At 47.3% G+C, this 14,947-nt stretch overlaps 1 protein-coding gene across 2 annotated transcripts in view; it reads left to right on the forward strand.

The window, feature by feature from the left end:
• The window catches only part of TGFBR2 (transforming growth factor beta receptor 2), a 171,968-nt gene that overhangs the window by 117,562 nt on the left and 39,459 nt on the right, over positions 1–14,947 (forward strand). For both annotated transcript variants that reach the window (XM_085630568.1, XM_085630567.1), the window contains exons 8-9: positions 2,599–2,767; positions 5,616–5,818. In XM_085630568.1, the coding sequence (XP_085486694.1) occupies positions 2,599–2,767; positions 5,616–5,818 (372 nt within the window). The remainder of the gene's footprint in view (positions 1–2,598; positions 2,768–5,615; positions 5,819–14,947) is intronic.

The following is a 14,947-nucleotide window of genomic DNA, read 5'->3' on the forward strand; positions in this document are numbered from 1 at the left end:
GTTTAGTATGTATGAGTTTGTGAGAATAAATGCTGCACAGCGGTGTGCGCAGATTTATGGTGACTGGTGGAGAAATGCCACTTTGAGAAGTTGCCATTTCTGTGTGCTATGTGTCTGCCTGCCTGATGTGAAATGCATGTCTGGCTTGTTATTGACAGGGGCTGGTGAGGTGTGGGTGGCTCCAGGAGGGGCAGGGTGAGTCAGCGCTAGGCTGAATGGGACACCTGGAGGAAGAGTGGTGGGAGGAGTAATCCCCTGACTCTGAATGGGATGGTGCTTCCTAGTACAATGCTGGCTCTGCCCCCTGTGGTGTGTCTGATCACTGAGCCCCCACCTGACAAAGGGGAGAGGAGCTGGGCAAAACAAAGTGCTCCGAACCCCCCCTAAACCAGTCCTGACTGGTATCCCCAAGCCCTGTGCTGTGACACAAAGGAAATATTGGTATAAATATAGGAGCTGTGACCCCATGTCTGTTGTTGTTCCTGTTCTTACTTTGGGAGGACCCTCTGCCAGGAGGAACCACCGCGGGACCGAGCTGCTGTTTCCTGGGGGTCCCTGCATGCTGGCCTGCCTGGCTGCACTTTGCTAGGGTCTCCCCAGCACCAAGGACTCTTCCTTTTGCCTTGGCAAAGACTTTGTGGCTTATAGCGCCTGGGAGCGCTGTTATTCAAATTCCCCCAGAGGAGAGAGGAACACAGGGCTTGGCAGCGCTAAGCTGCGATCATACCCGAGGGAATCCCGACGTGGGATTTCCCCACAGGGTGTGGGAAGAGCGGTTGCCCACCCCGCATTTGGCGTATGCGGCGCGGGAACCTACCCCACGTTATACATTTTTAAACAGAAGTGGTGCCCACCCCACATTAGTTTTTATTTACTCAGCAGGAGCCCACCCCGCATTGCTGGCTAGAAATCACTGCCGTGGCCCGAGATCCAAATAAAGAAACTGCTGCGTCGGAGCGGCGAACAGGAAGTCAGGCGGGACTGCCTGTTTGTGGGCAGGGCCTGTTCTGGACGTCGAGAGGAGCCTCGCGGGCTCCATTTCCGCTTTCCTCCGCCTCAGACGGCAGCGAAGAGAAGCGGCCGGTGCAGGGGAGAGAAGCCGCCCACCAGCTCTTTGGGCATACTGAGGCACACTGTCATGCCTGGACCCGGCGAGGAGCAGCCCGGTGAGTGGGGGCAGATGGGAGCATTGTCGGTGCTCACGGGGCACCGTGGTGACAGTGCCTGTTTCCCTCAGTGGCCCGCAGGAAAGCGGGCGGCCACAACGTGGGGGCAATTTTGTGCCAGAGTCCCGGAGTGGGGCTCCCAGGCACAGTTGTGCCCGTTGTTCCGTTTGCTTCACAGCGGCGCCGCTGTTGCGGGCTACAGCAACGTGGGGGCAGATTTTGTTGAGAAGCCCCAGTGGGGGCCCAAGAGGCACCGTGAGTGCCGGACTTTATTTGCGCATTTTTGTCACAGCTGCCCTGCAAGAGCGCTGGGCAGCTGCAACTTGGGGGCATTTCCTTTTGAGGGCAGTTGGCACAGTGAGTGCCAGTGCCCACATTTTTGAATGCACAGCTGCACCGCAAGTAGTGGGCAGCATTCCTTGGGGGCATTTCTGAGTGAGGTAGAAGTGAGATGCACTCCTCTGTGCAGCGCAATGGCGCGCTTGTGGATTCTGCTGTAGTTGCAGCTAGGTCCGGACTATTTGGACGAAGGGCATTTGAGCCCGTGGAAGGCCAGGTTCAGTGCGTTGTGCCCCCGATTGGGGCACACTGTGTTTATGCTAATTATTGCCCATGGGATTTATGCTTGTGATGCCTACTGTGATGCCTATTGCGTAATGCGTTATCCAAATACATTTTATGCCTAATGTGATAATGCTGAGGTCATTATGGTGCCAGTAGTTAATGGTCGTATTTTGCATTTACTTACCTGCATTCTGAAAGTTCTGACCGTGGCCAGATTGGCCCGGTCCTGTATATAATCCCCTTTAAATATTGCCCAGTGCCAGTTGGCACAGTGTATATCGTGTGATTACTATTCTGTGTTTATGATAATAAAAAGGCTATTTTTATATATAACCTTGTGTGGAGTTCCATTTTGTGGTGTGCCTAGTGTGTTGCTGCTGTGTGTGTGTGTTGCGCAAACGCTTTACACATTGCCTCCGGGATAAGCCTGACTGCTCGTGCCAAGCTACCAAGGGGGTGAGCAGGGGTTAACCTTGGCATGTAACTCCCTTGCCCTGACTAGAGTGGTGGTTTCTGCCTGGCTTTGGTGCAAGCCTTAGCCAACCAGAAATCCCATTCTAACAAGGCTCATCAAGAAAGAGTATTATCCAATGGCTCTCTCTTTATGCGCTTGTTTTTTCCAATGACTTGAGCTGCCTGCAGATAGCTAAAGCAGTCTTTAGCGAAAGCAGCCTCCAGCACGTCCTATAAAGGAAATCATCCTCCTTTAATAATAGAAGGACATCAGCACTGACAAACTCTTCACTGAATGGACTAAGGTCAGCCAGGTAACCAAGAGAAAGTATAGCATGAAAGAGTTAAGTGGGAAGCTGATAAAATGGTATGTAATAAAGCTGTTCATTCTGAGCCCTTCTTTCTGTCTGTGTAGTTATAGAGAGTTTCAGACAATCCAACCCTGATGGATCAATAGCAGTGAGTCAGCTGTGCAAGTTTTGTGATGAGAGAGAATCTACCTGCAAAAATGAGGGCCGCTGCAACAGTACCTGTGAAATCACCTCCATCTGTCCGAAGGGCCATGAAGTCTGCGTTGCTATCTGGTGAGACATCTTTGTTTTCTGCACATGTGGGAGAAGCAGCCATCCAATCAGCTGGTATTCCAAAAGTGCCGTATTACTTTATTTGCAGATTCAGTGTTACAATTCAAACTAGACTAGAATAAGTTGTTTCTATATAGCACCCCATATGGCACTTTTGTTACTTCACCACACTGTCAATCAATCAAGGATTTGTAAAGCGTGACAAATCACCTGTGAGGGTCTCAAGGCACTGCAGTTGCACACTGCTTCGTGGTGATCGTTCATTTGAACAGCCAGGTTTTGAGTCCTTTTCTGAATTACTGGAGCCATGAGGCGGTCGGAGGTGCAGGTGAAGGTCGTTTCACGATTTGGCTGCCAGGTGTGAGAAGGAACATTCCCCGCTGTTGTTTTGGCATATCTGGAGGGGGGGAGGCGTGTCTGCGAAGAAGAGGGAGGCGGATCGTAGGTGTCTGGTCAGTTGGTGGAAGGTCATATGCTTGTATGTAAATAACAAGCTTTGCTATTACCATGTTCAGTGGTGCTCTAATGACGTCAGAAGGATGCATGACTCATTTGGTTTTATCAGGCTCAAACTCTGACTACTGTCTGCACCAACTTGTCTCGAGAAAAAACCCCAATTGGTTCATCTTCTCAACTCCATGGTTCCTGTAACACCATCTAAACTCAAGTATTGATCGTTAAAAGTGACACCATGGATGCATGAAAGAAGTGCATAGGCATAAAAACAAATGATACAAGCAAAGTAGGATAGGAGGCCTTCAAACATTAACTGCTGCTTTTCGCCTGCCTGTGTTTTCAGCAATCCCACTTTAGCCATCATTCCAAAAGCAACTAGTCCATATGATGCTAAAGGATCTTAGAGATTCCCTCAGGGCAAGGGAGATTCCCTTGCCCTGTATATCACCTTCCAAGTTACCCCCACTCTTGTGCTTGCCTGGCGGAAACTGTGGTTCAGTAGCAAAGTCAGATGTCTTGGAATCAAGGAGCTCCAGGGGTTCAAGTCGGAATTTTCCCAATTTTAACAAATTGTGTCATCCTAGACGAAACACTTCCTGTACATGTATTTCAGTATTCCAAGATTCTATTATGTTGCTGGAAGTTTCTTTAGGGTTGGGGAGATGTCACAGTCATGAAGCTAGGCATTCTTAGGTTGTTTGAAGGGTGTGAGGCAGGAGTGGCACAGCTTGAGTCGGGTTTCATCTGGGGTCAGCAGCCCACACATAGGAACACGTACCCTTAAACCAGTCAAGAGTTAATTTAAACATTGCCCTTTATTCCCTCCCAAACACCACTGGATGGGGAAAGAGATGGGTCATTAACACACTTTAAGATGTGATTGCTCTGTAGCGACCTGCTGCCCAAATCACGCCTCGCTTCATGCTCCAAGAGATCTCTTTACTTGTTTTCTTTAGTCACTAGCTACTTATGTGCCCACCATGCAGACAGCAACGAACTAGGGTGCCCCCCTACCTCCCAGTCGTTTCGGACACATTTTTCAGTCTTGGACTTTTGTGTGATAGCATAATGCACTCTGGGTGTTGTAGTCCTGTCTTGCATCCATAGACCTAATTAAACTGACACACTTGAAGTGGAAGATTTGGAGTTGAAAAGTTCAGGACTGGAGGCAATGTCTAGAACTACCTGGAGTGAGGTGGTCTCTTTACATACGACTATACATCAATCAATCAATCACTGCATTTGTAAAGCGCGCTACATACCCGAGAGGGTCTCAAGGCGCTGGGGAGGGGGGGAGCTACTGGTCGAAGAGCCAGGTCTTGAGGAGTCTTCTGAAGGCCAGCAGGTCCTTGTGGGTGTTTACTACTTTCTACAACTCTACAATGCTGTGGCAGTACCTGGTACTGTGAATACATCTAATAAGATATACATATGTGGGATATAAAAGGTATGTAGATAAGTGTAAAATATCTACCATTTCTGCTGCATCGTCCATTCCTTTCACCCAACCCTGCAGATCTTTCTATATGTCTTCCTGTCCCAGAAGCAACTCATATTTAAAATGCTCCTGTTTTGACAGTGTACAGCAAAGGTTGCTCCTTGTGGTTGGTCACTCGTGTGTAAACTAGATATGCATAACTGTGCACGGTGCAAAGCCCTGGTATTTTCTATTTATTATTAAAGGTCTCAAAAGAGACTGCGTGCACGCCTGACTGATTGGAAATGTTTCTAAATTTTGTAAGAAATACACGGAGATCCATACCTGTTATGTGGTCGGTTATAAATACTTCACGCACATTTTTATTTCTCTAAAGATGCGTATTTCATGTTGGACAAAACAGCCAATCTATTCCTTAAAATAATAAAATAACAAACATGAATCCATAAAAATAATAAACATACTTGGTACTCATGGAGAACAAAGACGTGACTCGCTCTTCACCTCATTACTAGTAAAGCAATTACCTTTCTGTTTACATTGTGCTGCAGCATAGGAGAAATGTATCCTGCAGGTGCGTGTGTTTTAAAGTCAATAAACGGGGTTTGCACTGCACAGCGCCATTAAACTCGACGGAAGCGCGTGCTCTCTACAGGTAATTGTAAAATATCACATGGCATAAAATAACATAACATTCTACAAAAGAGTAAGAGCTTTTTAAGGGAAAGCGCTTATGCGATACACATAGGAGGACAGACGTTTTCGAACTTCAACTTACCACTAATTACATTTCAAATGTTAAATCGTCTGTGGAAAAAAATGTGCATGGCCCTAATCTGGAAGCAGAAGAGATATTAAGAGAGCACGTCCATTATTCACATAATTGTTAGAAGCCCGGATGTATTTGTGACCTATTTAACATGAAGGATGCGATTCTTTTTTTGCCATTTGCAGGCGGAAGAACGATAAGGGCATGACCTTGGAAACACTGTGCCATGACCCCAGCGTGCCCTTGTATAATTACACCCTGGACTCCGTGGACGAAGAGCGCTGTGTGCTGAAGGAGCAAAAGGCTGCTGGCGGGCTGCTCTACCTGTGCGCGTGCAGAGGAGAGGAGTGCAACGACATGCCGACCTTCAGTGACGTCGACCTTGAAGGTACGCGTGCGCGTCACTACGCCAGCGAACGTATCTCTGCAGGCAGTCAAGTGAGAAGGGAGACGGCGGGTGATGTAATGTGCGCCTGCGCGAGCTTCGTGTGTGCGGATGCTCCTGAAGTACTGAGGTCCTGGGAAAGTTATTCTTGTTGCTTGAGTTATGAAGATGGAAATAAGCTGATGAGGTGTTTGAATGTTTGAGCCAAAGCAAGGGGAGTAAAGTGTTTGGGATGTTACACCCCCCTAATACATGTTTCCCCTCATGTACCTCTTGTATAACTTTATCGCATAACATGTAAAACACTCTGATACCTTTGGGTCTAGCTAGCACTATATAAAACTCAAAATGATAATAATTTGTTAGTAAATAGGAGCATGTGCTTTCAGTCGGGTATGGTGAGGTGTCAATCGAATTTCACCAAGGATTTTTACGTGCACACACAGACTGAAACACACACACCCTCTCTCCTCTCTGTTTTTAAGCCCTACCAGTACTGGGGTATGGTAGTACCTGGGACCAAGGCTTCAAGTGGTCTGGGTCTCACCGGTGCTGAGCACCGGCAGTTTTTTAAGGGGGGCCCTTGAAACCTGTTCCTATCGAGCTCTGTATTGTGCTGGCACAGGTGGTCCATTTTTTTCCGGACTGCGGTGACAGCAAGGACATCGATGTGTGCGTGCTCAGACTGCCCACTTCTCACTAGTGGAGAAGTTACGGCATGCCAGGTGAGCATTGTAGCACAAGGAAAATCCTTTAAAGAGAGTACTTTTCTCTCCAGATTTCCCTTCTCTTTTTGAAACTCAGAAGCAGCAACATTGTCGTGGTGTCACCAGGGTTTTAAGTGGAAGCTTTTTCAATAGTATATACAAGCCATAGTTGCTGCTTATTTATCTTATGCAACTAACAACCATTGACAAAGCCAATAGTCCTCACTTGTTGTAGATATGATGTTACTTGTTGTATCATATATCTGGATGCAATGACAGAAACAGCAAAATGCAAGTTGGGTGGCACACTATGTTAAGCACAGATTTTTAGCTTGCGAGTTTTGAAGCCACACCCTTAATTACATTGACTACCCCCCTTTGAAGGATCCCCCGCCCCCAGTTTTTTCATCCCACTTAAAGCCCTTCCCTGGACTACAGGTTGATCCATTGTGCGCCGGTAAATAATGGTAAATTACATTGTGTGATCAGTAATTTTGCAACAAATCTGTGGGAATCAGTTTGGGAAATAATTCCTGCATGTGACAAGTCGATCCACTCTACATCTCAATACCTCTAGAAATGACAGAGAGGAAAAGATGTCGTTGTGCCAAATCTGCAGGTCTGGTGCTTTGTACGTCATTTCCCAAATCTGAACCCATTATTCTGGCGATTTTACCCCTGAAGCCAATCTCCTACCTTCGAAGCACTTTTTTCACAACCAGAAGCGAATCTCCTTCTTTCGCAACACTTGCATCACACCCAGAAGCCAATCTCCTCCCTTTGCAGCACTTGTTTTACACCCAGAAGCCAATCTCCTTCTTTCGCAGCACTTGTTTCACACCTAGAAGCCAATCTCCTTCTTTCGCAGCACTTGTATCACACCCAGAAGCCAATCCCCTCCCTTTGCAGCACTTGTTTCACACCCAGAAGCCAATCTCCTTCTTTCGCAGCACTTGTATCACACCCAGAAGCCAATCACCTCCCTATGCAACACTTGTATCACACCCAGAAGCCAATCACCTCCCTTCGCAGCACTTGTTTCACACCCAAAAGCCAATCTCCCTCTTTCGCAGTACTTGTATCACACACAGAAGCCAATCTCCTTCTTTCGCAGCACTTGTATCACACCCAGAAGCCAATCACCTCCCTTTGCAGCACTTCTTTCACACCCAGAAGCCAATCCCCTCCCTCCCCAGCACTTCTTTCACACCCAGAAGCCAATCCCCTCCCTCCCCAGCACTTGTATCACACCCAGAAGCCAATCTCTTTCCTTCGCAGCACTTGTATCACACCCAGAAGCCAATCCCCTCCCTTCGCAGCACTTGTTTCACACCCAGAAGCCAATCTCCTTCTTTCACAGCACTTGTATCACACCCAGAAGCCAATCACCTCCCTTTGCAACACTTGTATCACACCCAGAAGCCAATCACCTCCCTTCGCAGCACTTGTTTCACACCCAGAAGCCAATCACCTCCCTTCGCAGCACTTGTGTCACACCCTGAAGCCAATCTCCTCCCTTCGCAGCACTTGTTTCACACCTAGAAGCCAATCCCCTCCCTTCGCAGCACTTGTTTCACGCCCAGAAGCCAATCTCCTTCTTTCGCAGTACTTGTATCACACCCATAAGCCAATCCCCTCCCTTCGCCGGCACTTGTTTCACACCCAGAAGCCAATCCCCTCCCTTCACAGCACTTGTACCACATGTTTGGGAAATAATTCCTGCATGTGACAAGTCGTTCCACTGTACATCTCAATACCTCTAGAAATGACACAGAGGAAAAGATGTTGTTGTGCCAAATCTGCAGGTCTGGTGCTTTGTACGTCATTTCCCAAATCTGAACCCATTATTCTGGCGATTTTACTGAGGACAAACTGCTCCAAGTGCTACTTGGAGGAATTAGCTTTGTAAAACAATGTGTGGGTACCTTATAAATACTAGTTGTAGTGACACCACAGCTAGTAATTCCATGTTAGCTGTTTTCAGGCAAATTATTTACTGGGCCACTTGTAATGAGTGCTTAATTTGTACTACCTTTAGGAAATCCGCGAGGACACTCATGATTACAGCAGTTGTACCACACCCTGAAGCCAATCTCCTACCTTCGAAGCACTTGTTTCACACCCAGAAGCCAATCTCCTTCTTTCGCAACACTTGTATCACACCCAGAAGCCAATCTCCTCCCTTTGCAGCACTTGTTTCACACCCAGAAGCCAATCCCCTTCTTTCGCAGTACTTGTATCACACCCAGAAGCCAATCTCCTCCCTTCGCAGCACGTGTTTCACACCCAGAAGCCAATCCCCTCCCTCCCCAGCACTTGTATCACACCCAGAAGCCAATCTCTTTCCTTCGCAGCACTTGTGTCACACCCAGAAGCCAATACCCTCCCTTCGCAGCACTTGTTTCACACCCAGAAGCCAATCCCCTCCCTTAGCAGCACTTGTATCACACCCAGAAGCCAATCTCTTTCCTTCGCAGCACTTGTTTCACACCCAGAAGCCAATCTCTTTCCTTCGCAGCACTTGTTTCACACCCAGAAGCCAATCACCTCCCTTCGCTGCCCTTGTGTCACACCCAGAAGCCAATCCCATCCCTTCGCAGCACTTGTACCACACCCTGAAGCCAATCTCCTCCCTTCGCAGCATTTTTTCACACCCAGAAGCCAATCCCCTCCCTTCGCAGCACTTATTTCACACCCAGAAGCCAAGCTCCTTCTTTCGCAGCACTTGTATCACACCCAGAAGCCAATCTCTTTCCTTCGCAGCACTTGTGTCACACCCAGGATCCAATCCCCTCCCTTCGCAGCACTTGTATCACACCCTGAAGCCAATCTCCTCCCTTCGCAGCATTTTTTCACACCCAGAAGCCAATCCCCTCCCTTCGCAGCACTTATTTCACACCCAGAAGCCAAGCTCCTTCTTTCGCAGCACTTGTATCACACCCAGAAGCCAATCTCTTTCCTTCGCAGCACTTGTGTCACACCCAGGATCCAATCCCCTCCCTTCGCAGCACTTGTATCACACCCAGAAGCCAATCTCCTCCCTTCGCAGCACTAGTAAAATAACAAATTCACTTTCTTTGAAAACTTGCAATCTTGTCACACTATTAAAAAAAAAATGCAAGATTGCTCCAGGCAGAGCCACTATTATGGTCTCCAGTGCTCACCCTGGGGGTTTGGGACCCTCTCAAGAATGAATGCAAGGTCAATGGAGTCAGATGCTTATGAAGATGTCCCCCAATGTCCACTTTCAGAACTCCATCATTGCACTGGACACTGACCAGCTCAGAACTCCAAAATAGGTTCTGTCCTGTGCATGAAGACTTTTGTTTCTAATTAGGGCCCCACTGGGAGGGTAAAAGAAGGGCCCTTTGCCCAATTTGGTTAACCACTGTGCCTCGCCCACGCTGACTGTTTGTATAAAGTATACCCCAGGCTGTGCCCACTCTCTGGATGTTCTTGCAATGTGTGCCCCCGGGTGTGCCACCACGGCTCTTTATAGAATAGGTGCCCTGGAGTGTGCAAAGTTATTTTTTTCTTCAAGCAACATTTTATTAGCGCTTGCCGCTATCTTGATGAGTTTTTCTTCATTTGAGAGCATACTTCTTGTAAAAATGTCACGCGGGACTCTGACATTCAGTGAATGCAAATCACACCACTTTGCATACGCATAATTTTTAGAACTTCCATGTAACACAGATATGGGATTTTCCCAAATTTGACCAGTTTAATTTAAATTTTGCTCATGCCTTCCTTCGGCTATGTCATGTTTCCATACTCCCCGTTATATCTGCCACCTTGAAGGCGCACCTTACTTACCTGTAGTGGGCATACCTTACTATGTTCTTTAGTGCCAGGCTTCCTTCCTGTCAAAAAGGAGGCACAATGGAGGTGCCCCACCTCCATTGTGCCTCCTTTTTGACATACACTCTTGCATTAAATGAGTGAGCTAATTTACTAAGCAACCGATAAAAAACACTTTGAACGCCGGAGGCTGTTCCATTCCTGTTTTCTTGTTTTATGTCCGTGTTCCATGTAAGTGAAAGCAGACTCCCCGGGCCGCTTGCCTGGGTCGCCATGGCAGGAAGACAAACGAACATTACAATATCAGACATGTGGTTTCCTGTCTGTGTTTGACGTGGAGCGGAACATCGCAGCCAGCTGCTCCTGGCCCCGCCCCCGGGACAACCAGCGGGATTTGGTTTCGATTGCACTGCCTGGTTTCCGGGTCTAGTGATGTCATAGCTACGTACTGATGTACAGCCTCCTCGAATGGTTCTCCTTTATTCCCCTTCTGGCTCTGTATTCAGACTTTTTAATAGCCTAAGAGTGTAAGATAGATTTAAAGTCTGACTGGAACGGGTTTCCAAGCGAGGTTCAGGAGACCCATGCTCTATCAGATTTTCATTAAAATCACAAAGTCAAGGCTTTAAGTGGGCCGGGTCCTGTCGGTGCTCAGCACCGGCAGTTCCAAAAAGCAGTTGTTGAGACTGGTCTCAATGATCTCTTGATCTCTTGTTGAGACTGGTCTCAATGATCTCTTGACTTGGTAAGAGTATTCTGCATCATTCAGAAACTCTGTCCATCACCACCCCCTTTTTCCCAAATCGTTTTTAACCACACTCAGTGTGGGAGGGTATGCTCAGACGTGAGTCCCTTGCTCATTGCACCATCAGGATTCAGGCAAGCCGGGCCGATGAAGGCTGTGATGCCAGAAACCGGTCCCCGGAAGCTTGTTTCCTTCCCAGTATAAGAATTGGCTTGGTAGTTTGGTTTGCCCTGTTCCCATCATGCACTGGGACAGGTACAGACTAATTTGCATGTAGCCAGGTTCTGAGCTGGGATGGTGCAGTGAGCTAAAAAACGGTGATGGATTAAAACCATGATCTCTTGACTTGGTAAGAGTATTCTGCATCATTCAGAAACTCTGTCCATCACCACCCCCTTTTTCCCAAATCGTTGAGACTGGTCCCTACAGGGCTCTTCATTTTTACCCTCACCCTCAGGGTGAAAACAGAATCTTCCCTCTGCAGTAGTTACTACCCTTCACTGCCTTTGATGTAACCTTAAAGAGACTCGTTAAAGTTCTTTCATAGTCTCAACATTTCAACTGAAGCATTTTCAATAATCTATACAACGAAGTCATAGTTGTTGCTATTTATATTATGCAACTAACAACCATTGACAAAGCCAACGGTCCTGACTTCTAGGTTTAATGCTACTTGTTGTGTTATATATCTGGATGCAATGACAGAAGCGACAAAATACACGTTGGGCGGCACACCATGCTAAGCACAGATTTTTAGTTTACATGTTTTTAAGCCATGCCCTTAATTAATTACACCGGCCACGCCTCTTTGAGGGACCCCCCCAGTTTCTTTATCCCACTTAAAGCCCTGCGCAAAGTAAATTATTTCCTTTCAGACTGATAGTATATACATTTATTTTATATGAATAGCCTAAAAATTTGACATGGACCTGGCCCTCTGGGACCTTTGTTGGATACTCAAGTTGTGGTGAATATGTCAGACTAGAGTCTGGAAAGGAATCCTGAGATCAGGACATGAAAGTATCGGTACTCTGGCGTTGCTGCGAGGCCATATAATGGCAACAGAGAGTTACTTAAATCTATATAACATATCATAACCTCATTTCGGAATCACAGGGGTTATGGTTTTTGGCTCCCTTTGATTCTGAGCACAGAGTAGTCTGGTCACTGGGGTGCATGCCACAGCAGACAGATTTTAAAACAAGCATTGGCAAAGCCAATAGGTCTCACCTAATAGGGTGCGAAAGTAACAGGGGGAGAGCACATGAGCAAAAGCAACATGGGGGCTTTGGGGAAAGTAAGAGAGAAGCAACAGGTGGGAGGAGCAATGAGAAAAAGAACCCAGATGAGGGCAAGAGGGAGGGGGTGGATAGAAGGAGTTGGGCAACAGAGAAAAACACAGAGTGCTGGGTGGGACATGTACATAAGGGAGACAGCCCGAAAACACATGCATTCTAATGGAGTGCTCCACACAAAAGAAAAAAGTAGTAAGCAGTGGAAGTAGCGATACCAGCCAATCAAAGACATTGTAAAAAGATAATCCTGCAAGGGAGGGACAAACACAAGATTGAAAGCTGGGAGACAAATGAGAAGCAGGCAAATGAGAGTGACAAGGATAGCCAACCAATGGTAAGCAATGTGCAGATTTCAAGCCCCTCAATTTTCTTCGCAAGCCACAATATGCCTCGCAACAGGGAGCACATGAGCTCGCTATCCTGTAGGCCTGATCTAAAAATCTCTCTGTGTTGCCACCTGCTGGCAGGCAGTCCATACTGCAGAATAACAATGTCTTACCATAGTGCCAGCAAACATGTGGAATTATGCTAAGGAAATGGAGAATAAATAAAGATGTTTGAATTTCTATATTTAAGGAGCAAAAGACTGTGGTAGTTACAGTGGGTTGCTCCTGTCCCACAAATGCCAAAAACAGATAACCAAACATTAATGGCTGCATAATAAGTAATTGCCAGGGGTGATTTTTGAGCAACTAAGTTATTGTGACCACAATAGAGGTCTTGAAAAATAGCAGACTGGCATGTTTGAAGCAATTCTTTGACCCCAGTTATGTATATGCTGGGAATGTTGTGAAGCTGACCAAATGTCCAGTATTCAGAAAACGGAGCATTTGTTCTGCTCTGCCCCATTTTGAACACATCCCAAGAGATGCACTGTAAGTATCTAGGGCATTCTGGTAATCCCACTCATCTTCCAGTGATTCTCTGAGACTTCTCAGGCAGCTTTTTTTGCTGCCAGCGAAATCTGACTATGCTACCAGTGGAAACAGGGATTTCTGCTGATCGGTCCTCAGATTACCAGGTTCAGAACCATATAAGGTGATATACCAGGTTCAGGCTTTTCTTCTGTATTTACAGGCCTACTGGCTACATGAGGCCAACATGTTTTACACAGAGGGTGTCACATTGAGTATCACATGGCATATGAGGTGGAGATCTTTTGGGCATTGACTTTAATTATTACTAAAGTGTGTAATCCCCTAAAGTTTGTCTAACAGGATCCAAGATGCACACGGGGGGCAGGTTTGTGTAGATCTGGTTTGCTCTGACCACTTTTAGAGAATGTCTCTATTACAGTTTTACCAGAATGCAGATAAGGGCCACTACGCTGGTAGGAGGAAGCCTTTGCGGCAATGGGGCGAACAGCAAAACACACAAAATGATGGATGGAATGTTGCACATTGGCAAAACACTCACCCCCAGTCACAGATCTGGGTTTAATCCATCGTTATTTTGTTCACCATGCCACCCCAGTTCAGACATGGCCATATGCAAATCAGTCTTGACCCTGTGCCTCATGGGAACAGTCCAGCCCGAACTGCCAAGCCATGTCTTCCCTGGACCGGAATCAAGCATCCTAGGACCGGTTTCAGGGTTTCACCCCTCTTCAGCCAGGATAGCTTGACTCCAATGGCGTAGTGAGCACGGGACTCACGTCCGGGCATACCCTTCCCACATAGGGCAAACAGAAAAACACACAAGATGATGGACGGAATGTTGCACATTGGCAAAATACTCACCCTCAGTCACAGATCTGGGTTTAATCCATCGTTATTTTGCTCACCACGCCACCCCAGTTCAGACATGGCCATATGCAAATCAGTCCTGACCCTGTGCCTCATGGGAACAGTCCAGCCCGAACTGCCAAGCCATGTCTTCCCTGGACCGGAATCAAGCATCCTAGGACCGGTTTCGGGGTTTCACCCCTCTTCAGCCAGGATAGCTTGACTCCAATGGCGTAGTGAGCACAGGACCCACGTCTGGGCATACCATTCCCACATAGGGCGAACAGCAAAACACACAAGATGATGGACGGAATGTTGCACATGGCGAGCAAAAAAACGATAGATTTAGGCCCAGATCTCTGTACTGGGGTGAATGTATGACATTGTTCTGCATTCTGTCCATCAATAGTTCTTTTTGCATTTGTCACCCCGAGTGGGACGGGTATGCTCAGACGTGAGTCCCGTGCTCTCCATGCCACTGGAATCAAGCTTTCCTGGCTGAAGAGGGGTGAAACCCTGAAACCGGTCCTAGGATGCTTGTTTCCAGTCCAGGGAGGACCTGGCCTGGCAGTTCGGGCTAGACTGTTCCCATTGGGCACAGGGTCAAGACTGATTTGCATATGGCTGGGTCGAAACTGGAATGGCATGGTGAGAAAAAAAACGGTGGATTTAGGCCCAGATCTCTGTACTGGGGTGAATGTATGACATTGTTCTGCATTCTGTCCATCTATAGTTCTTTTTGCATTTGTCACCCCGAGTGGGACGGGTATGCTCAGACGTGAGTCCCGTGCTCTCCGTGCCACTGGAATCAAGCTATCCTGGCTGAAGAGGGGTGAAACCCTGAAACCGGTCTTAGGATG

Source organism: Triturus cristatus, chromosome 10, assembly GCF_964204655.1.
Source record: "Triturus cristatus chromosome 10, aTriCri1.1, whole genome shotgun sequence".
Taxonomy (NCBI): domain Eukaryota; kingdom Metazoa; phylum Chordata; class Amphibia; order Caudata; family Salamandridae; genus Triturus; species Triturus cristatus.